The sequence below is a fragment of the Camellia sinensis genome, chromosome 12 (assembly GCF_055761805.1).
Source record: "Camellia sinensis isolate YWXY chromosome 12, ASM5576180v1, whole genome shotgun sequence".
Classification (NCBI taxonomy): domain Eukaryota; kingdom Viridiplantae; phylum Streptophyta; class Magnoliopsida; order Ericales; family Theaceae; genus Camellia; species Camellia sinensis.
Genome location: NC_138972.1, coordinates 154,178,294 through 154,200,952, shown reverse-complemented (window position 1 = coordinate 154,200,952; position 22,659 = coordinate 154,178,294). Strand labels below are relative to the sequence as shown.

General features: G+C 33.1%; 1 protein-coding gene across 1 annotated transcript in view; it reads left to right on the top strand.

The window, feature by feature from the left end:
* LOC114292562 (eukaryotic translation initiation factor 3 subunit I-like) overlaps window positions 1–22,659 on the top strand; it is a 95,617-nt gene that overhangs the window by 60,151 nt on the left and 12,807 nt on the right. Inside the window, exon 5 of the mRNA XM_082900199.1 lies at window positions 8,401–8,473. Coding sequence (XP_082756325.1) covers window positions 8,401–8,473 — 73 coding nt within the window. The remainder of the gene's footprint in view (window positions 1–8,400; window positions 8,474–22,659) is intronic.

Genomic DNA, 22,659 nt, shown 5'->3' with positions numbered 1-22,659 from the left:
AATCGAAGTCGTCTCTTCCTTTTTCGCCTCACAATCGACTTCGACTGCTGGAGCTGGATTTCTACTGCGACTGTGACTTGGGACTTCGACTTCGACTACTGGAGCTGGATTTCTACTGCGACTGCGACTTGGGACTTCGACTTCGACTCTCTCTCCCCTTCTCCTTCTTCTTCTTCTTCGACTCTCAGTTCTGGTTTTTTTTTTGTTTTTGGTCTTCGACTTCTTCAGGTCTTCGCCTTCGACTCTTCCTCTCTCTCCTTCTTCAAACGTCGACTTCAACTCTGTTTTGCTTCTTCTTCTTTTTTTCTTTTTTTTTCAATTATTTGAGTTGAGTCTCTGAAATTATAAAATTAGAGAAAAAATTACAAAAATTAGGGAAAAAAAATTATCTGTAATATGCTATTGAAAAAAAAATTATTTGTAATATGTAAGAAGAATTTATCTGTTAGGGAAAAAAAATTACAAATAATTAATTATTCACAAATAATTAATTATTTGTGAATAATTCCCGGGTAAGAAAATCAGAGCCAAGTTATGACAACCAGGTATATAGGTAATATCAAAATCAAAAATACTTAAAATAGCTTGCCAACGAGCAAAAATTTGCTTACTAGCAAGATTTTGAACATCTTTTTCAAGAACATATTTAGCAGATTTGCAATCAACACGAAGTAAGAATTTTTGATTTAAAATATCATCTTGAAATTTTTGAATACATAAAACAGTAGATAAAATTTCTTTTTTAATAGTACTATAATTTAATTGTGCTTTAGTCCAGACACCAGAATGATAGCGAACAATTTGTTCAGATGATTGAGGAGTCAGTTGCTGAAGTAGAATGCCACCATAACCAATATCGGAAGCATCAGTTTGAATAATTTTGAAGGAATTTTCAGTGGGAATACCAAGACAAGGAAGAGACTTGACATATTGTTTAACTTGTTGGACAATAGAAATATGAACAGAAGACCAAGGAGGAGGATTATCTTTTAACCGATCAAATAAAGGTTGACAAGTTTTCCTAAGGTCTTTATAAAATTCAGCAATGTAATTGAGGGAACCTAAGAACCGTTGTAATTGAGTTTTGTCAAGAATTTCATCAGGAAATTTGGATGCAAATTCAATGGATCGACTAATGGGTAGAATAGTATTATGATGAATATCGTATCCTAAAAAGCGAACTTTTGTTTGAAATAATTTAATTTTAGGAGCAGAAAGAACAAGACCATGACTTTTAATTGTGTAAAAGAATGCAGTTAAATGTTTCCAATGTTCACTAATTGATTTTGAGAAGATTAAGATGTCATCAATGTAAACAATTGAAAAATGACTAAATGGATTAAATATGTCATTCATAATATGTTGAAATTCACTAGGAGCATTTTTTAAACCAAATGGCATGACATTCCATTCATATTGACCGAAGGGTGTGTTGAATGCAGTTTTATATCTATCTTTAGGATGAATTTGGATTTGCCAAAAACCACTTTTTAAATCGAACTTACTAAAAATAACAGCTTGACTAAGTCGTTTAATTAAATCTTTTTTTATTAGGAATAGGATACCTAATCCATTCCAAAACAGAATTTAATGGTTTGTAATTAATAACAAGCCGAGGGACACCGCGTTCTAATTCAGCATTTTTATTAACATAGAAAGCAGGACAGGACCAAGGTGATTTACTTGGGCTAATTATGCGATTTTTCAATAATTCATTAATTTCGTTTTTACACATTTCAAGTAATTCATGATTCATTTGAATAGGTCGAGATTTAGTAGGAATTTGTGATTCATGGAAATTCTTAATATAGGGTAAAGTAACGACATGTTTTTTCCTATGCCAGAAAGCAGTAGGTAAAGTAGAACAAACAGTGGATTCAAGTTTTAATTTAAAATCATTAATTTGAGAAACAAGAACGGGATTAGTTAATTGTTGATCAATGCGTTTGTGGTTTATTTCTTCTTTGAGAAATTTTAAATGCCGAGTTAGGCGGTTAATTTGATGAGAAATAGAACAATCTTTTAATTGGTTTAAGTGTAATAATTCAGGAGGAGATAAAAATTTGAATGTAACAGGTTGTCCTAAAACATGTGTAGTTATACCTGTACTAGATGTAGTAAAAGGATATAATAAATAGATAAATGGAGATCCTAAAATAATTTTATCAGTCATATTAGTAACTAGAACAAAAGAGGTTTTAAAACATACATTATCTTGGCAAACATGTACTTTTGGTAATTTATATTTGATATGCATTTTAGTGCCATTAGCAGAGGTTAATTTTTCTTGACATTTTTCATAATATGTGGTAGGAAGTAATCCTTCTTGTATGCAATTTAAATCAGCACCAGTATCAATTAAAGCAATTAATTCTAATTCAAAATCATTAACAATTATTTTGATTTTAGAATACCATTTTTGAATATAAAGTTTATTGATTAAACTTAATCGTTTTGCTTCAGGATTATTGGATTGAGATTGGTGTGATCGGTTATCAAATATCAAGTTATCCGGATTAGGATCAGATTCATGTTCAAGATTCATGTGGGGACTCATGTTCATTAGTTTGGAAATTATCTAAACTTTTATCAAGTTTTAGGGCAATAATTTCATCTTCGAGTGTTTTATCTTTATGTTGTAATTCTTTGAGTGTTTGTTTAATGTGATTGATTTCTTGTTGTAAATCTTGTAATGTAACTTCTTTTTGTTTATTTTTAAATCTTTCCAAAGTTTTGGATAGATTGATTATAGGTTTATCAAACTTAGGTTTGGAATCTGAATGGATTAATAAGGATTTTAATTTATCTGTATATTTTTGTTTTAACTTGGGATCATCTAATTTACTAATTAGGTCAATTAGAGCAGATTCTTCTTGAGTAGTTTTGGTAAGAACAGTAATTTGTTTAATTGGTTTACAACAAACATCATTACAGCCGATTTTAATATCATTATCAGAATCATCACTAGGTGATTGGGAATCAGATGAAGTATCTGGATGATCATAAGAGGAACTACTAAGGGAGTGATTTAATTGAAAGATTTCATATAATTGATTTTTGGAGGTGTCATCAATTTGAAGTTGATTAACTCTGTCTTTTAATTTTTGTTTGTCTTTACATTTATTTGAATAATGTCCTTTTTGACCACAATTATAACAAGTAACATCTTTAGTTGATTTAGATTTTGGATGGGCTTTGGATTTATAATATTTCTTTTTGGGTTTAGTATAGAATTTATCATTGGATTTGGAAGGTGTATAATTCTTCTTATATTTATATTTATTGGAATGTTTATAGGATGATTTATGTTTGGAGTATTTGTGTGATTTCCTACGTGAAGGTGCAACAGGCGGTAAACCATATTGTTCACAGAAATTGCCTAATTCATACTTAGCTTTATGTTTATCTTTATTAGCTTTCTGAGTAAGTTTGAGGTCAATACACATTTTTAAACCTTCTTTTTGAATAGTGCTAATTATATCACCATACGTGAGATTATCATATTCAATAACACCAGTAGGTTGACTAAGAACATCTCTAATTTTATGGGCAAATAAGCTAGGTAATCCATTAATAAATTTTTCTTTCCAAAATGATTTAGTACAGTCTTCCCTTAACATGACGCGAGAGGTAAATACATCTTTATACCATCGAAAATCACTTAAGGTTGGACAGTTGAGATTACTTAATTGATCATGGATGCGAGAATAAATATTGGTAGGGGTACCAATAAAGTGCCGAACTATTGTATATATTAATTGATTAATTCCATCAGGGTGACAACATCCTACAGATTCATCAAAAAGAGGGAGACCATTTTCATCAGTTTGATTGGCATAAATAACGGAGTCACGGTCTGTTTCAGTGAGATATTTTTCCCACCAAGATTTGAGCATACCAGTAAATCCAGAGGTAAGTAAGGAAACAATTTCAGGTTGAGAGTATTGGGGATAATTACTGAGATAACTATTGGCGACCATAGATAAATGGTTTAATTTTTGAAGGATTTGATCTTCACTGAGACCATCAATATTCCATTCGTATAATCTTTTAGCAGAAACAGAAAATTGATTACTAATATTTGTTTCTTCAAATTGGAGATCAGGAGGAGTAGGTCGAGAATACCAGTTTTTGGTAGTTTGAGGATTAACTTTAGGATAATGAATTTTATTAAGGGTAGAAGGTTGAAACTGTTGGGCTAATTGATCTATTTCATTATCAGTAATATCAGTTTCAGATTGATCAGATACAGGATTTGTAATAGGTTGTTGATTTAAAACAGTAAGACCTTTATCTTTGGATGTAGAAGTATCATTAGGAGTTAATTTAGTAAATAATTGTTCAATAGCTTTGACAGTAGATTGATTATTAGTAACTAGGCTAGTTCGTTTAGAGCGATGACTAGGTAGGTTAAGTAATGGTTGATCGAGAGATTTAGTGGATTTGGCAGATTGGTCATCTAAATTAGTTTCTAATTTGTCTAATTGTTTTCCAATTGTTTTTAGACATTGATTAGTATAATTATTTTGTTCAATAACCTTTTTTATTTCAGGATCAGTACCAGGTAATTTAAAAGGAGAGGCTGGGACTTCAGAACCTTGGTGATCAATAATTATATTTTCTAATGGAGGATGATTAGAGCTAACAGAAGTGTTGGGAGACGTTTTCCACTTATGTTTGGTGATTGTATTAATCTTTTTGTAATATTGATCCAGATAATCAAAGAAAGATAATTCGAAACCATATTGAACCATAAAATCATACCATTTTCTAGTTATTCGGGATTGTTGGGTAGAATCATATTTAGCACGATAGGCATGTCGTTTAGTCCTATTATCTTTGGATCGAAAATCAACAAGTAGTTTATCTAAATCAGGAGTAAAATCTTTTTTGATTGTCATTAGTTGAGGATTGACAGGTGGTATAAATTCTTCGAAATCAGTTTGAGTTGGGGAATTATTTGAAGCTATTTCTTCTTCAGGAAAATGGGAGGTAGTAGTATAAACAGGTTTACTGATTTGAGAAGTTGTAGAATTATCAATTCCTTTTAATTTATTTTTGGAAATTGGATTAGTTGGACCAAGATGGATTTGACAATTTTTTCGAAATAACGGAGTGTTAAATATTTCGTCTTCAGTTGATATTTCGGAAGGGACACTAGATGTACTATGTCTAGAAGACTGACTGCGATTAAATTTAATATTAACGGATCCATCAGTATTTTGCTGGATATGTTTAATATCGTGAATTGAAGATTGTTGTTGATTATGTTTGTAATTTTCATTGACAGTAACCCATTGATCAGGTAAATTAATATCTTTCCATTCAATCATGTGAGGAATATTAATATTTGATTCATTAGTACTACTACTTTGGATTAGTAAAGTTTTATCTTTGGGGCTTTTATGTAAAGCATGAACATTTAAATTAATTTGCATACATTTATAATGAACACGATAAATCAAAGCAATATTATGAGAAGAATCTAACATTTCAGTGTATTCTCCATGTAATTGAATGTTTAATGTTAATGCCTTGAGAATATGTGGATCTCGTAAACTTAATGTAAAATCAGGAAAACAGTTAAAATGTACAGGACCTTTATTAAGACCAGTTTCCATCATTCCCATTAAACTAGCATTATAATTAAGAAAACGGGCATCTCTTAAACAGAGTAAAACAGAAGTATTTTGTCCTATCATAGTTAATGGATTGACACCAATTTGAATTAAACCAATATGCATAAAATTGTAACCACGATCTAAATGTCGTTTGACTAATTTTTTATCAAATAACTGACAGGTTTCTCTTGGTTTTTCGAGAGCATAAACTTGTTCAATAGTTTTAACATGAAGAGTAACTTTAAAAACATTCTGTAAAAAAGAAGTTTGATAAATCTCTTTAATAGGCAGTTTTGGAATATTCCATCCAGAATTAATTGAATCATTTTGTATTTCAACATCTTCTTCATTAATTAAAATTCCTGGATTAGGTATGGAAGGCAAGGTCGTTGACCTAGAACTGACTGATGAGTTACTTCTAAATAATCGGTTCATTGTTTTGTTTTAATTAACCAGTTTTACAGATATCTTAATACATACCCTATTCTTGTCAATGTTATCACAGACCTAGTATACATACATACCCTATCTTTAAACCCCAAAGTCTGACTCTGCCTAAACGGAAGGACTTACACAAGACTGGGAAGAAGTGGGTGACTTAAACTAGGTGGATAAAATAGACTGATCTTGTGGGTGATTAAGATGAACTGAAAACAGGATTAATTAAACAAACAAGGAAGACGATTGAACAGAAGTAGCTAAACAGTTAGAAACAGGATACAACATAACTTGGCTCTGATACCAAGAAAATCAGGCAGGGAATTATTCACAAATAATTAATTATTTGTAATATGCTATTGATCTTTTTTGGATATTTATGTTTTGGATGTTTGGTAACACTTGCGTTTTTAATTTTCTGTTTATATTTACAAAAATTTTAAAAACTCAAACAAAAACTTATTTGGTAAATTTTTGATTTATAAATCAGTGGTCTCAGTTTATAAATTTGGCCAAAAAATGTAAACTCAAAAAATGTGTTTCCATTTTGAGTTTTCAAATTTTTTCTTTTTACCACCCAACACTAGCCACCACTCGCCACCATTTTCTACCACCATCTTCCGCCACCATCCCCCACCACCACCTGCCACCACCACTCACCACTCACCACCCACCTCCCACCACCACCCACTTGCCACCCACCACCCACCACCACCCACTACCCACCACCCACTCGCCACCACCACCCACCCCTCGCCGCCACCACCACCACCACCACCCACCACCCACCTACCATCCACCGCCCGCCATCACGACTCATCACCTACCCGCCACCACCACTCACCACCCGCCACCACCACTCACTACCTACCAGCACCACCATCACTCACCATCCACCCGCCACCCACCTACTACCACCACCCACTCGCTACCATCCACCACCACCCACCACCTACCCACCACTACCCGCCACACCACTACCACCACCCACTCGCTACCACCCACCACCCGCCACCGTCACCCACCCTCCCCCCATCACCACCCACCACCACCACCCACCCGCCACCACCTGTCATCTGCCACCCACCTGCCACCACCACCCACCCACCACCCGCCACCGCCGCCACCACCACCACCATCACCCACTCGCTACCACCCGTCATCGTCATCGTCATCCACCCACCATCTGCCACCCACGTGCCACCACCACCCGCCACCACCACCACCCACTCGCTACCACCTACCACCCGCCACAATCACCCACCCACCCACCACGACCACCTGCCATCACTCACCACCACCCGCCATCCGCCACCACCACCCACTCACTACCACCCGCCACCGTCACCCACCCACCCACCACGACCACCTGCCACCACCATCCACCCGCCACCACTCACCACCACCCGCCATCCGCCACCACCACCCGCCACCGTCACCCACTACCCACCCATCCACCACCCACCGTCACCACTTTTCACTACCATCTTCCGCCGCCACTTGCCATTTCTCATTCTTTTTTATATTTTTAAAATTTTTTAAACATTTTGTCAATTACCAAACGTGTTTGTAGTTTATATTTTTCTAAAAATAAACAAAAACCAGTTTATAAAATTTTTGTAAATATAAACTGAAAACGTAAACGTTACCAAACAGACCAGTGTTTATGTTTTTGTTTTTATTTTATTAAATGTGGATTATTTGATCTTTGAAAATTAAAATGTTATGTGATATGCACTTTCATGGCTTTGAGAATTATTCTATATTTTATCTTGAATCTTGATTACTTGTTATTTTTAAAAAAATTATCTTAGTACTATGAATGATTAATCTATGTTAATTTTTCTATTTTTTATGAAGACTGTGCACCTTACTTCAATAAAGCCCGCGCTTTGCCTTGCACCTTGCACCTAAGCCCCGAGAGACCTTCAGCGCCTTGAGCCTTTAAAAACACTACTTGGAAGAATTCATGAAAAATATGAGGAATAGCCTCATTTTCTGTGCACGTATTCATACGCTCCTGTATGCATGTGTTAGCATACTGTTGCGGTAACTTTCTACATTATGTGTCAAACAAAATTGGTTACTGACTCGGTTTTATTTTCTTTGTAGCTTTTTGTTTTACACTTACAATTATTTTGTGAAATGATGCTTCTAGGTAGTGCTTGGAGGTGGTCAGGATGCTTCAGCTGTCACAACTACTGACCATTGTGCTGGAAAGTTTGAAGCCAAATTCTTTGACAAGGTAAAGTGTATTTTTCACATATGATATGTAAATGATATGGGCTCGATAAATTCTTAAACTTCTTGAGGAAACATTTTCTTCCTTGTGTTTAATTAGGTTCTTCAAGAAGAAATTGGAGGTGTCAAAGGGCACTTTGGACCAATAAATGCTTTGGCATTCAATCCAGATGGTAAGACGTATTGGTTTTTTACATTGCAGCTGCTGCATCTTATTTTTTTTTATTAAACTTATGTGACTCATGATGACAACAGCCCTTCAGTTTTAAAGTTTGGTACAAATACTTTTAGAAAAGTTGAGCAGACAAGAGAAATTTCAAAATATAGATAAATTTTAGATAAATTTTTTTGAAAAAATGTTGAGGGACCTCAACCATTATACAAATATTGCATGTCTTTTATCCTATAAAATCTTAATACCAGATACCTCAAAAAAAAAATCCCAAAAATAAAAAGGTAAGCAAAAATGTTGTAAAGTTACATAATTAATTTTAATTATATTTGGATTTAAATTGAGTGTCCTCCTTATACATTACATCAAAATCAAACACATAAATTTAAATAATTGAAGAAAAATATATGATGAAAAATAAAGGGGTTGAGCAAAAATCTTCTTCAAACTCGTGGTCTCTTTGAAACCACTTGAGTTTTAGGGGGGCTATTAGTAAATATAATAGTAAATATATTTTGTATATATATTATATAGTAACATGTATTATTTCCATAATAGGGCAAATAAAAAAGCTAATTAAATAAAACTCTAATAATAGAAAAATTGAGAGAAAAATATATATTTTTATTTTAATAATTAGATTTGAATTATTAAAAAAAATTCAAGTTCAAATTTAACGATATATATAAAAATGAAAAATGCTTTGGAGCTCTAAATTTTGAGTTCTAATGAGCTAACAGTGGGCCCCACCTAATGTGATGTGATGTTTTTGTTTTGGTTTTGGTTTTTTTTTTTTCCCTCCATGCAATGTCATTAGTACTCCATTAGAGCACCAAAATTAGTGCTCTGAATCATTGCGGTATAAAAATAAGATAATTGTGAGAGAAAAAAAATAAATTAAATAAAACTCTAACAATAGAAGAATTGAGAGTAAAATATTTCATTTATTTTTTTAGTAATTAGATTTGAAATATTTTAAATAAAAGTTTATCATATCTTTTTGAGTTCTATAAGACAGAATTAGGAATGAGTGTATTCGGGAATGGGTAAGAGTAACACAAATAGAAGATATGTTGAGAGAGAATCGATTGAGATGGTCTGGTCATATTCAACGGAGACCAGCAGAGGCAATAGTGGAGAGATGCAATGCTATAACTGTAGATGCAAGTGTTAAGGCATGGGGTTGGCTTAGATTAACGTTGGTTAGCGTTGTAAATAAAGATATGGATCTACTTAATTTGACTAACGAAATGGCCTTTGATAGGGCAAATCGAGAAGAAGGATTCATGTAATCGACCCCATTTACTGAGACTAAAGGCTTGGTTTGGTTTGGAATGGTCTAGTCACACTACAACAAAAACATACTTTAGTGGCACTACACTAGTGGCATATTTTTAGAAAATGCCACAAAAAACGATATTTAGTGGCACGTTTTTGAAAAATGCCACAAAACGATAAACATAAAAGGCTCTAGTGACATTTCAATGAACAAGTGTCACAAAACTACAACAAAAACATACTTTAGCGGCACTACACTAGTGGCATATTTTTAGAAAATGCCACAAAAATGATATTTAGTGGCACGTTTTTGAAAAATGCCACAAAGCGACAAACATAAAAGGCTCTAGTGACATTTCAATGAACAAGTGTCACAACACTACAACAAAAACATATTTTAGTGATACCATACTAGTTAGGGGTGAGCATGGTCCGGATTGGACCGGATTTGGGTAAAACCAGGACCAATCCGTTATCTACGGTTCTTGAAAAATTGGAACCAATCCAATCCGTTTAAATCATGGAACCAATCCGAACCAATCCATTTAAATACGGATTGGATCGGTTTAGGACCACGGATTCACATAATTAAATAACAAAAATATATATATATATAACACTTTAATTTCATAAAAATATAAACATAGCGCTATATCATTTCCATAATAGCAACATGTTTTTCTATAATAGTGACATATCGTTCTTGAATTTAAACAACCATAAGAAAATACAAACAAAAGTAATAAAATAAGATATTATACGGTTTTAGGTTTGAGTTTAAATTTTATATAGAATAAGAGAAGATACTATGGGGGAGGATGTATAATAAAAATATAGACTATTTGTATACGGTCCGGATCGGTTCCAATCCGGAACCGTAGGGTTCAATCCGGAACCAATCCGTGGACTACGGATTTTTAATTCTTCAATCCGGAACCGAACCGCGGATTCAAAAAACCAATCCAAACCTATCGGATTGGACTGGACTGGATCGGATTACGGATTTCACGGATTCCTTGCTCAGCCCTAATACTAGTGGCATGTTCTTAAAAAATGTCACAAAAAGAATATTTTATGGCATTTTTTAGAAAAATGTCATAGAGCCACAAACAATAAAAAAATTGACTCATAATTAAAAAATAAAAATCTGAAAATTTACAAAATCTTTATAAACCATAAATCTTTGTATAATTACAAAAAGATCAGAATTATAAATAAATCAGTGATTTATGGCTTATAAATCTCAAAATCTTTATAAGCCATAAATCTTTACAAAGATTTATTTATAGATAATTATATGAATACTCATAATTAGTTCATTTATTTATAGATAATTAAAAAATAATTATAAAGATTTAAGGGTATAAATAAAGATTTATAAGTCATAAGTGACAGAAATCTTTGTATAATTATAAGCCATAAATAAAGATCGACTCAAAATTATAAGCCATAAATAAAGATTGATTCAAAATTATAAGCCATAATTATAAGCCATAAATTGACTCATTTATAAGCCAGAAATCTTTATAATTATAAGCCATAATTATAAGCCAGAAATGGACTCAAAATTTAAATAAAAAAAATCAAAAAATACTATTTATAGATAATTGAAAAATAATTACAAAGATTTGTGGATATAAATAATTATAAAGATTTCCTTCAATCCCTTTTTTGAAAATTTCTTATAAATATAAGCCAAATAAATAAAGGTTGACTCAAAATCATAAATTGTAAGCCATAATTATAAGCCATAAATTGACTCATTTATAAGCCAGAAATCTTTATAATTATAAGCCATAATTATAAGCCAGAAATGGACTCAAAATTTAAAAAAAAAACAGAAAATACTATTTATAGATAATTAAAAAATAATTACAAAATTTGTGCGTATAAACAAAGATTTATGGGTATAAATAATTATAAAGATTTCCTTCAACCCCTTTGTTGAAAATTTCCTATAAATATAATCCAAAATTTTCTTTCCTTATCCTAGATGCTCTACCATTTTCTCTCTTTTCATGCTTGCTTTGTCTTTCACTCAACCACCTCTCTTTACCATCTTTTCTCTTTGATTTGGTTCAACCATTGATAAATCTCTAGCCTTTCCTTTCCATCTTCAACAAAAGTCACCTTCTCCTCTAAGTTTTAGGTGAGATTCACCATTTTCCAGGTGACCTTGAAAAACCCATTTCATACCGATATTAATCAACCATGGAGGGAGTGATGAAAGAGATTTTTCTTAAGATTTACCAAAAGATAAGAAAAACCAAGTTTGATAAGTATTGTGCCGTCCCAAATGTAATTTTTGGAATTTTAAGTGCATTCTTCGAACAATTTAGGGAGGGAAGAACGCTTTTTTTGTTTTTTGGGTATTGGTACTACTCTAGTGGTTGTGGTCTTTGCCATTGGAGAAATCGTTTGGATGAAGAAGAAACACATTCCGATTAGATTTCTCGATTTATTTGGCTTGATTAGTGCACTCATGCAATTTTTCCTTTCAATGCTTCAATTAATAGTATCACTCTTGCTCGCGGTAACCATCATGGGTCACAAGATTTTTTGGGAGCCATTCCATCATTACCGTTATGCCATGCTATGTGATTACCATGAGTTCGGTTTTCTACAATTGACTGAGTTGAGACAACAATACAAGAAGACTATACTCGAGTGCCCCTTCTGCACTATGCCCGGCCAGTCGGATCACAAGTGGTTATATTTCCAAGATGTCACTGATATGTACACAGTCTAGCTAGGGTAGGGTTATGTTATTTTCCTTTCTCTGTTTTTGGGTTTATCTTGCAATCCAAATTTTTTTGATATTGGGAACTCTCCTATATTTCCAATCAAATCCTTATATTTTTCTTGTATCACTACACACTAAGAAGCAGCATGTTATATTATTTTTATTAATGAGTTACATGCATTAATGTTTCATGCCTCAACTTAAAGAAGTATAAGGAAAAAAGAATCGCAAATAACAAAGGAAAAAAAGAATCACGAATAACAAAGGACGGGCATGGCTATTGGTTTCTGAGAGTTTTGATAGAGCAACCTGAAAACTAATGAACAATGAAAGGGGGTTTGTTCGGGAGACCTTGTCCAGCATTCATGATATTGGTTTTTCTTTTTTAACATGATAAAATTGTTACCGGGTGGATTCATGTTATAGAAACAAAAATTTACAAGCATATTGATATAATATCATGTTGCCATTTTCCAATTTTGTAGTCTGACAAACGTAAGTTCCTTGCAGCAATAACTAAGTTGTTGCTGCTTTGTCAGCTCGGTCTTAACTCAGGTCGTCCATTTGTTTGGATCTGTGAAAATGATGGATTCATTGATTGAATCAGGTCTATCATGTAATTGTATTTTATAGAAAAAGGCATGCATTAAGCAATTTATTTGAATCTCTTGCTTAGCTGTTGGGATTGAATCTTTCAGGTGTATTCTACTTCAGTGGCGATGCTGCTAACAGCAGTTGTTTCTGTGTTTCTATTTGGGTTTCATCTCTCCCTTCCCTTTTTCCTTTGCTCTACGTAAGTTCCTCTAGGTTTATTATGTCCAGGCCTTAGCTATTCAATAGATTTATGGTCACAAGTTTGATGTTTTTGAATGCATTTGGACATCAATGCTGTAGGGGTGTTCGCGGATCGGTTTTGTGCGGTTTGCGGTTCGGTTTTGACCCGCCCGCATCTATGCGGTTTGGAAAAAAGTTAACCCGCAACCGCCCGCAGTGCGGTTTGCGGTTTGTGCGGATAGGGTTTGCAAATGTGCGGGCGGTTTGCGGTTTACACTTTTTTCTTTAAAAATTAATTTTCGAGTTTTTTTTTTTCCAGCGAATTTAGGCATCAGATTCTTTTTATATATTTGTGATAACAATTTTTTGATGAGTTTACAAATAAAAATTGAATATCAATGCATTAAATGAAAGTACCCAAAACAAAGAGACCCTACACTAGCATTTTTGCTATGAAAAAAATGTATATCAATGCATTAAAGGTTGTACTCAATTAGAATTGCCAGTTCAGTAATCAATAATCAAACTATAAGTTCTATTGACCATTAGAAGAAAAATTTTATTAGGAAAAAGTTGATGAATCACCAATGAAAATCATATAAGAAACTAAGTTTAGGACTTGATAATTCTACAGCATTAAGAAAGTTAAGAAATACTTAAAAATAAGGATCCTAGTGTCATAGAGAATATAATGGTGCTCCTGTAAAAGTTACAAAATTGGTATATAAAAAAATAATAATAATAATAATAATTAAAGTGCGGGCGGTTTTTGCAGTTTGCGGGTTTAAACCGCGACCCTCCCGCAACCCGCAAATTTGTCATATTTCAAACCGCATCCGCCCGCATTATGTTTGCGAAACCGCCCACTTATATGCGGGTTGGGCGGATTAGACGGTTTGAGCGGTTCGGATAAACCGTTACCCACCACTACAATGCTGTGTCCTCAACTCTTCACTCCTGCCATGTTCATGACATGCTTTGGGACTAACTTTTTTTTCTTCCGTTATTATGATGGAAGCAGCGTTGTGTCTGTCTTGGTATCTTTACACTCCATTGGGAAGCTGCAAAGATAGTGAGGACCTGCTTTCTTCCAAACAAATTGCCGCTGTCAATGTAGAGGCTAATATTAAAAAAAAAGCACTAACAAGTGCCTTGGGTATTGAGATTGAGGTAAATATAAAAAGTTATAAAGTGTTTTGATTTCAATGAAAAGCATATTCATTTAGTATAAAATATTTCATGTATTTTTTAGGATGAATTGTTGTGGGGAGCTACATAGATTTTGAGAGCGACGTTTTTTATTTGAATTTCATAAATTCTTTGCGAGCCAATGATGCAACCGACACTTTTAGTTGGGACGATAAATATGCTGTTGGTCGCGTGCTCCTCTCAAGGCTAAATACTATCATAACAAAATCTCTCTACTAGCCTTATCAAGTGATTTTTTATTTTTTATTTTATATATTGTTGCTTTAATTAAACATTTTTTTTTTTTTTTATTTTTTTTTTTTTTTTGTAGAAAACCCTGGTGGACAATGACAAGGCTTTTGAACCATTCAGGCAACAACCTGAAGATTTCATTTGTCGTCTTTTACCGAACTCTCCTTCTACAAGTACACAATATACACAAGGTACATATTGTCACAATTAATGCCCTCTCTCTTCTCTATTCAAATATTAGTATATACAAATAAAAAATTCTTACAAAAGTTATGTACAGAATCATGTGACTCAATAAAAATCTTTCACTTTAAAATAAAATAATTGTAAAATGACTTTTATTTATATGTATTTCAGGTGGACAACATTTTAGGGGTGAACCCTTTGAAAATGTCATACATGGTGGGATTTGGGGCAAATTATCCGAAGAGAATTCACCAGAGGATCCTCAGTGCCCTCATTGGCAGCCCACTCAGAGTCATTTGAATGTTTGTTTGTATATATGAAAGAAGATGTGGGTTTGGGGAGCATCTCCGACCGTTCAGCATTTTATTCATCAAATTTGTTCAAGAATTTATAGCAAAATCTTGATTTGATATATCTTACTTTGATGTTGTGAATCAAATTTTTTCCTCAGTTCTTTATTAAGAATACCAAACCTATCCCAAAAACCTACTCTAATTTAATTAAGGAGGAAAAAAAAAAACCATCTCCAATGCTTTGTCTTTTACGCTGTGTTTGGTTGGGAAATTTAGAAATGAATTTGGAAAGGGAAAGGGAAAATGAAGAAGTGTGTGAAACTAAGTAAAATATAAGTATGTTTTATTCACATTTCATCCATCTTTTCCGTTTCCCTTTCTAAATCTCTTCTCAAATCTCCTAACCAAGCACAGTATTAACAATTTCGTCAAACTAATGAAAATTGGGATGTTGGAAATTTGGTGAAAGATTTGCTTCATACCTGATTCGAAACGAGTTTCATAAAAGAATTGATTGAAGGATTTGTTAAAGGATTGAAGATAAGAGATCCATGTATAAGTTAATTTGCTTATAAGCCTGCTGGAAACATGGGTTTATGCTAATCATCTCATCTTTCTCTATATATGATACTCTCGTTAGGGTTTTTTTGTTGGTTCATGAGACCCAGATGTTGGATGTTTCCCTATATTTATGAAAGAAATATCATTTTTTTTGGATGTGAGATTCTGTGCTGGTTGCCTTATATCTCTCTCTCAATTCTCTCTATATTTGTTTATGTGATAGATTTTAAACATCTTTTGTTTATGTGATAGAATGGGTGTATAAGGACACCAAAAAGGAGGTTGATTGCTTGATGTTCAAATTCTATGCGACTTGATTTAGTTCCAAAAGAAAAAAGGAAAGAAAGGAAAGAGTTCTGTGCGACTTCATGGATCTAGCCCACCATTAAATTTCTCATTTGACATGACTACTAAAAATGTTAGCCACTTTTGTTTAATTTCTTAAATATGTTAAAAATATTTCCAACTTCAATTTCATTTCTGTCCATGTTTGTTTAACATCAAAACAGTAACAAAATTAATTAGGGCAAATTACATATACACCCCTCGAGGTTTGGCTAAATTACAGATGCCCCCCTGAGGTTTGAGAAATTACGAATTCCCCCCTGAATGCTATATTTGCATAAGAAATTAGGGGGTAATTTGTTATGAAATATAAACCTCAGGGGGCAAATTGTTATGAAAATACAAACCTCAGGGGGCGGGATGTAATTTCTGAAACCTCAGGGGGTATCTGTAATTTAGCCAAACCTCAAGGGGTGTATATGTAATTTGCCCAATTAATTATGAGTAACTTGTTATTAAAAACAGTTTGATCTATCTCTTTATTCGAAAATAACTTGAGAAAGGCAACGGATCAATACGCGAGGCAGTTTATAAAGAAAGAATAATGCTTGAGGGCCCGAAATTAGTGGCTCGAATTTGGCTCAAAACCCAAAACGACGTCGTTTTGGGTTTTGATTTTTTTTTTTTTTTTTTTTTTTTTCTTCTTCTTCCTCAGTCTGAGAGAAAGAGAAAGAGAAAGAGAAGGAGAGAAAGAGAAAGAGAGGGAGAGGGAGAGGCCGTCGTCGTCGCCGGTCGCCGCGCCGCCGCCTCGCTGCTCTGCTCTGATCGTCGACGTCGCCGGTCGCCGATCGCGTCGCCGATCCGATCGCCGCCTCTGCTCGTCGCCTTCGCCGCCTCTGCTCGCCGCCTCCGCCTCTGCTCGTCGCCGATCGCCACCTCTTCTTCCTCCGTCTTCTTCCTCCATTTTTTAGGCCCCCTCCAGTCCTTCCTCCCCCTCCTCCTCCTCCTCCTCCTCCCCCTCCCCTCCCCTCCCCTCCTTCTCTTCTTCGTCTGCTGAAAAAAAAAAAAAAAAAAAAAAAAATTTCGGGGCATTCGGGCCACCCTCTTTCGGGCCCTCTATCACTGCCGATAAAGAAATTGATATTTAAACGTGCCAAACATTCATAAACAGTGGCACTAGGAAATCTGGACAAATTTGTAGTTTTTAACAGAGAGTCTCATTTCCAGTATCTGAAAAATGCTTCCTGAATTTGCCTTTCTATTACCAAGTTTGTGAAAATTATTTAAAACCCTTTTACTCAAAGAAATGCTCCATATGACACACTTGTCCAAGTTTCATTCTATACTTAAATCCCACACATTTGACAGGACCTTAAATTAATTGTTGTTGGGCCTATTGGCTTAACAACAAGAGGAGAAGAAAAAATTAGGACCGGTACTATGAAGTAGACATATTTACCACTAATTTTTATCTTAATTTTTTAAGATAAATTTATCATTATAAAAATATTTTTAAAAATACAATTCAATTGTGTATATATTTCATATCATATTTTAATATAAGTTAACATAAATATATTAAAAATAGATAAAAATTTATAGACAAAAGTTAAAATGTTTTTATCATTTATCATTTTGATAAACTTTTTAATGTCATTATCAGTACTAAGGGGTTGTTTGAGATGATCTAAATAAGTGCACTTTTTGACTTTTTATGAAATATGAGTTGAGTTTGAAATAATGTGTTAAAGATGTGATGTGACTTAAATAAGATAATGTGACTTAAATAAAATAAGTGACTTTTTGTCTTTTTCAAGATATGCCAAACTTGACCTAAATGATTATTCCACAAACATAAATTATATATTTAAAATGTTTCAAAAAAAATTATTATCAAAGTAAGAGACAAATTTGTAAAAAAAAAAAAAATCACTTAAAACTTATGAATAAGACCTCTTTTGAGAAGAAATTATTTTAGTAAAAAAAATAATAATAAAAAATCACTTCAAAAAAGTTAAAAAATTAACAACCTAACATATTTGGTATACATTTTTAAAATTGGCTTCTATCAGTGCAAAAAAGGCAAATATACCTTCGCATTAACTTTTTTCATACAACTAATACAAGAAACAAAAAATTAAAATATAAAATTAGCTTTCCACATTTTTCAATACAACTAAAAGTCACCAAAAAAATAAATAAATTCTAAACACATTAATATTTTTTTCACGTAATAAAAGAGATAAAAAAATTATTAAAAAAATCTCTCCAAACCAAGCCTAAATATGTATGATGATCATATTGTTAATTATTTTTAAAAAAAAAAGGGTAAAGTACATTGATACCTCTGAGGTTTGCGTTTAGGAATGGCAACGGGGCGGGGTCGGGGATCACACTCCCCGTTCTCGATTCCCGATGGTGGAATTTCCTCCGGCCCTGATCCCCGACGGGGAACCTATCACTACCTCCACCCCCGCCCCCAACGGGGATCGGGTTTCTCCGACCCTGAGCATTCCCGGCTAAAATAAATAAATAAATTCAGAAAATACAACAACAACATCATCATCCGAGACAGATCTAAAACAGCTCTAAAACAAAACAAAAAAAAATTGTGAAACAAATCTGAGACAGATCTGAAACAGATTTGGAAAAAAAAAAAAAAAAAATCTAATCTGTGAGCCGGACAGCAACGTCGAGAAGAGAGGAAGTGGATGAGAGACGCGGTGGTGGTGGTGGTGGTGGTAGTGCGAGCTGGACGGCGGTGGTGGTCAGCGACGTCGAGAAGAGAAAGAGTGGATGAGAGAGCGGTGGTAGTGGTGGTGGTACGAGCTAGACGGCGGTGGTGTTCAGTGACGTCAAGAAGAGAAGGAGTGTATGAGAGACGTGGTGTGGTGGTGGTGGATCTAAAAGAGAGAGAGAAGTTAGTGAGGTAGAGAGAGATGAGAGACGGAGACGGGGTAGATAGAGAGAGATGAGATCTGAGGGTAAAATAAGGGTAAAGTCACTGATAAGGGTGAAGTCAATGAAGTCAAGTGAGAGATGAGATCTGAGGGTAAAATAAGGGTAAAATCACTGATAAGGGTGAAGTCAATGAAGTCAAGTGGTTTATATATCTATACTATATATATAATAGAATGTAGTGTTGTTTTAAAAGGCTTCAAAATATCATTCTAAAATTTTCATAAATTTGAAAAATACGTGGCACCTCTCTTTTGAGTTTATAGCTATTTTCCTTCCCTCTCAAAGACTTTCATAACAATAAAAATTTCTATCCTTCCACCTAAAATGCCATTCTAAAATTCTCATAAATTTGAAAAATACGCGGCACCTCTCTTTTGAGTTTATAGCTCTTTTCCTTCCCTCCCAAACACTTTCATAACAATAAAAACTCATATCCTTCCACCTTTCTCTCCTACCCTACGTTTGTCCCTCACCCTCAAAGATTTTCACTCTCACTCTTCCACTATCCACAACTTTTATCCATAAAAAGTTGTCAAAAAAAAAAAAAAAAAACCTATCCAAACTCAAAAAAAAAAGGGCAAATTACATATACACCCCTCCAGGTTTGACAAAATTACAGATACCCCCCTGAGGTTTGAGAAATTACGAATTCCCCCCTGAATGCTATATTTGCATAAGAAATTAGGGGGTAATTTGTTATGAAATATAAACCTCAGGGGGTAAATTGTTATGAAAATACAAACCTCAGGGGGCGGGATGTAATTTCCGAAACCTCAGGGGGGTATCTGTAATTTAACCAAACCTGGAGGGGTGTATATGTAATTTGCCCAAAAAAAAAAAAAAAAAAAAAAAAAAAACCTATCCAAACAAATCTGTTACTCTCCTACCTCAAACACTTTCAATCCCACTCTCTCACTATCCTACAACAGATTGATATATAAAAAAAAAAAAAAAAAAAAAAAAAAACCATCTATCCATATCCCCTTAAACCATTACTTCTAACAATCCACTACTGCAAATACATATACTTCATCAACTTCCTTCATCAGCAGTGAATGCCAGCAGTCCGCAATCCGCCATCAAATGCAAGTCTCGGTTTTTCTTTTTCTTTTTCTTTTTCTTTTCTTTTTTTTTAATAATTTATTTTTTGTTCCAAGCATTTGAGATTTTGTATTTTGACTACAGAGATTGTAGAAAATTGTAATCTCCAAATTTAATCTTTCATGTTTTATTTTGTTTTACAAAATCCAAATATATATGTACATACTTGGCTTGAAAATCGGAAATATTATGTTTTGAAATGAAAATTCTATCATATTAAACATGATTTCAATTCTTTTGTTTTTCTTTATAGTTTTTAATTTAAGATTAAAATTTAATTATTTTCATTACTTCTTTAATTTCTTAGATTGCAAGAATCTATTAAATTTAATACTATATTAACGATACATGTTAGTTTTATTTTTATTTTATGTTATGAAAAATAAAATCAATAATTTTACACATAATACAACTAAATTTATTTTGGGTGGAGTAAGGGGAAGTTAATTAATTTTATGTATATTATAAAATCATAACAAGTATTAAGTTATTTGTGCATTAAACTCATAATTTTTTAATTTTTTTTTAATAATTTTACACAACTTTTAAATTTACAAATAATACTCTATTTGGTTTGGAATTTTCAAAAACAGTTTTTTCAGTTTTCAATTCGTATTTTTATATTTTTAGATTCACTTAATCTTGATATACTTAAAAGGTATAAAATTTGTACAAAAATCTTTAAAAGATTTATTGAATACAACAAAATACGAAAATGTATTGAATTTTCTTATTTTTATTTATTTTTTTTTGGTGAATTTTTTTTAAAAAAAAATTATATAAATATTATACTTTTTTAGTGTATCTAAATTAGGTATATCTAAATTTTTTTTAAAAAACTATGTAAAATATTAAAAAAATTACTAAAATATAAAAACTTAATTTTCTAAAAAGTGAGTTAAATCAAAAGTTTTATATAAGAGAAACAAAATGATTAAAAAAAAAATGAGTATAATATATATGAACAAAAAATATTTATCCCGTGTATAGCACGGGTGAATGTTAGTATATATATTAAGGTAAAGTCAGTGACGTCAGTGGTTTATAAATAAGGGTAAAGTCAGTGGTTTATATATATATATATATATATATATATGTATGTATATAAGGGTAAAATCGTAATTTAACATCGGGGATAAACCGGGTCAGGGATCGGGGACGGGGCCGGGGACGGGCTGGGACACTTATCCCCATCCTCGGCCCGAATCTGTTCGGAGATTGATTTTTAAATACCATCCCCGTCCCGTTAGGGGTATTTTTCAGAGAAAACCCGCTCAATTCGGGGTTGGGGAGTCGGGTCCCCATCGAGCCGGTTTCAAATTGACATCCCTATTTGCGTTTAATATAGATTCTCTCCTCACATTTTGAAAATTATATTTTCTTCCTTGAAATTTATATTAACATTATAAATTGACCCTTCCGTTAATTAACTGTTAAATTAGTTAACAGATTTGCTGATGTCATCTATTAATTTTTTTGATTACCATGCTTGGTTAGGTTTTTCAAAAAACACTTTTCAAAAAATTTCACTTTCTTATTTTTCGTGTTTTTTTGTTTTTACTGAATTTTTTTAATATTTTAAGTAATTTTTTTTACTTTTTAGACATACCTAACATAAATATACCTAAAAAGTAAAAAAAAAATTGTGAAAAAAACCTTTTAAAAATTCACTAAATACCAAAAATAAAAATAAAAATATGAAAATTCAGTACATTTTTTTGTATTTTTTTGTATTTATTAATTTTTTAAAATATTTTTTCACAAATTTTTTACTTTTTAAATACATCTAAGTAAGGTGTATCTAAAAAAGTAAAAAAATGTTTAAAATTTTAAAAATATTTACTAAAAACAAAAAAAAATACAAAAATAAAAAAATTCAATTTTCAAAAAACTTATCTAAAAAACTCAAACCAAACATTTACCCACAAATGTAATCTCTAGCAAGTGTATATTCTCCCTTAATATATTTATCTCCTTATCGTGGTTTCTACCAGGAACTTTCCCAGCAAACAAGAACAATGACTCTGTGAAAAAAAAAAAAAAATAGAAGGAAGTTGACACTTTTCATCAAACATTTTGTGGGTACCCATCGCCTCATCAACCAGAGAAGCTATTACACAATTTTGGAACCAACACATTTCATCAAACATTTGGTGGGCAACCCCACCTCCCCAAACTGTGTTGCCGATCAAGGAAAAAAGAGAGATATGCAACTATTCAATGCCCTCACCTCACTCCTCCTAATCGGCCCTCTTCCACTGTCATCTTCACCATCACGTACACACCCAACTCTTCATCCTCTTTCATCTTAACTCTATAGCTCCACCACCGTCGAACCAAGCATGACCACCATCTGTGGTTTGCCAGCAATCAACACAGCAATCACAACAATCATATGGCCATTGACAGTGTCAAAGAACCCTCTCCATCACCGTACCATTTACCTCAACTTTCTCCCCCTCACATTCTTTGTTATTTACAAATACATTGGACCCAACCCTCACAATCACACGTCACCCTTCACAGCAAATAAATCCACAGTGGACTCCAACAACAAAAAAAAAA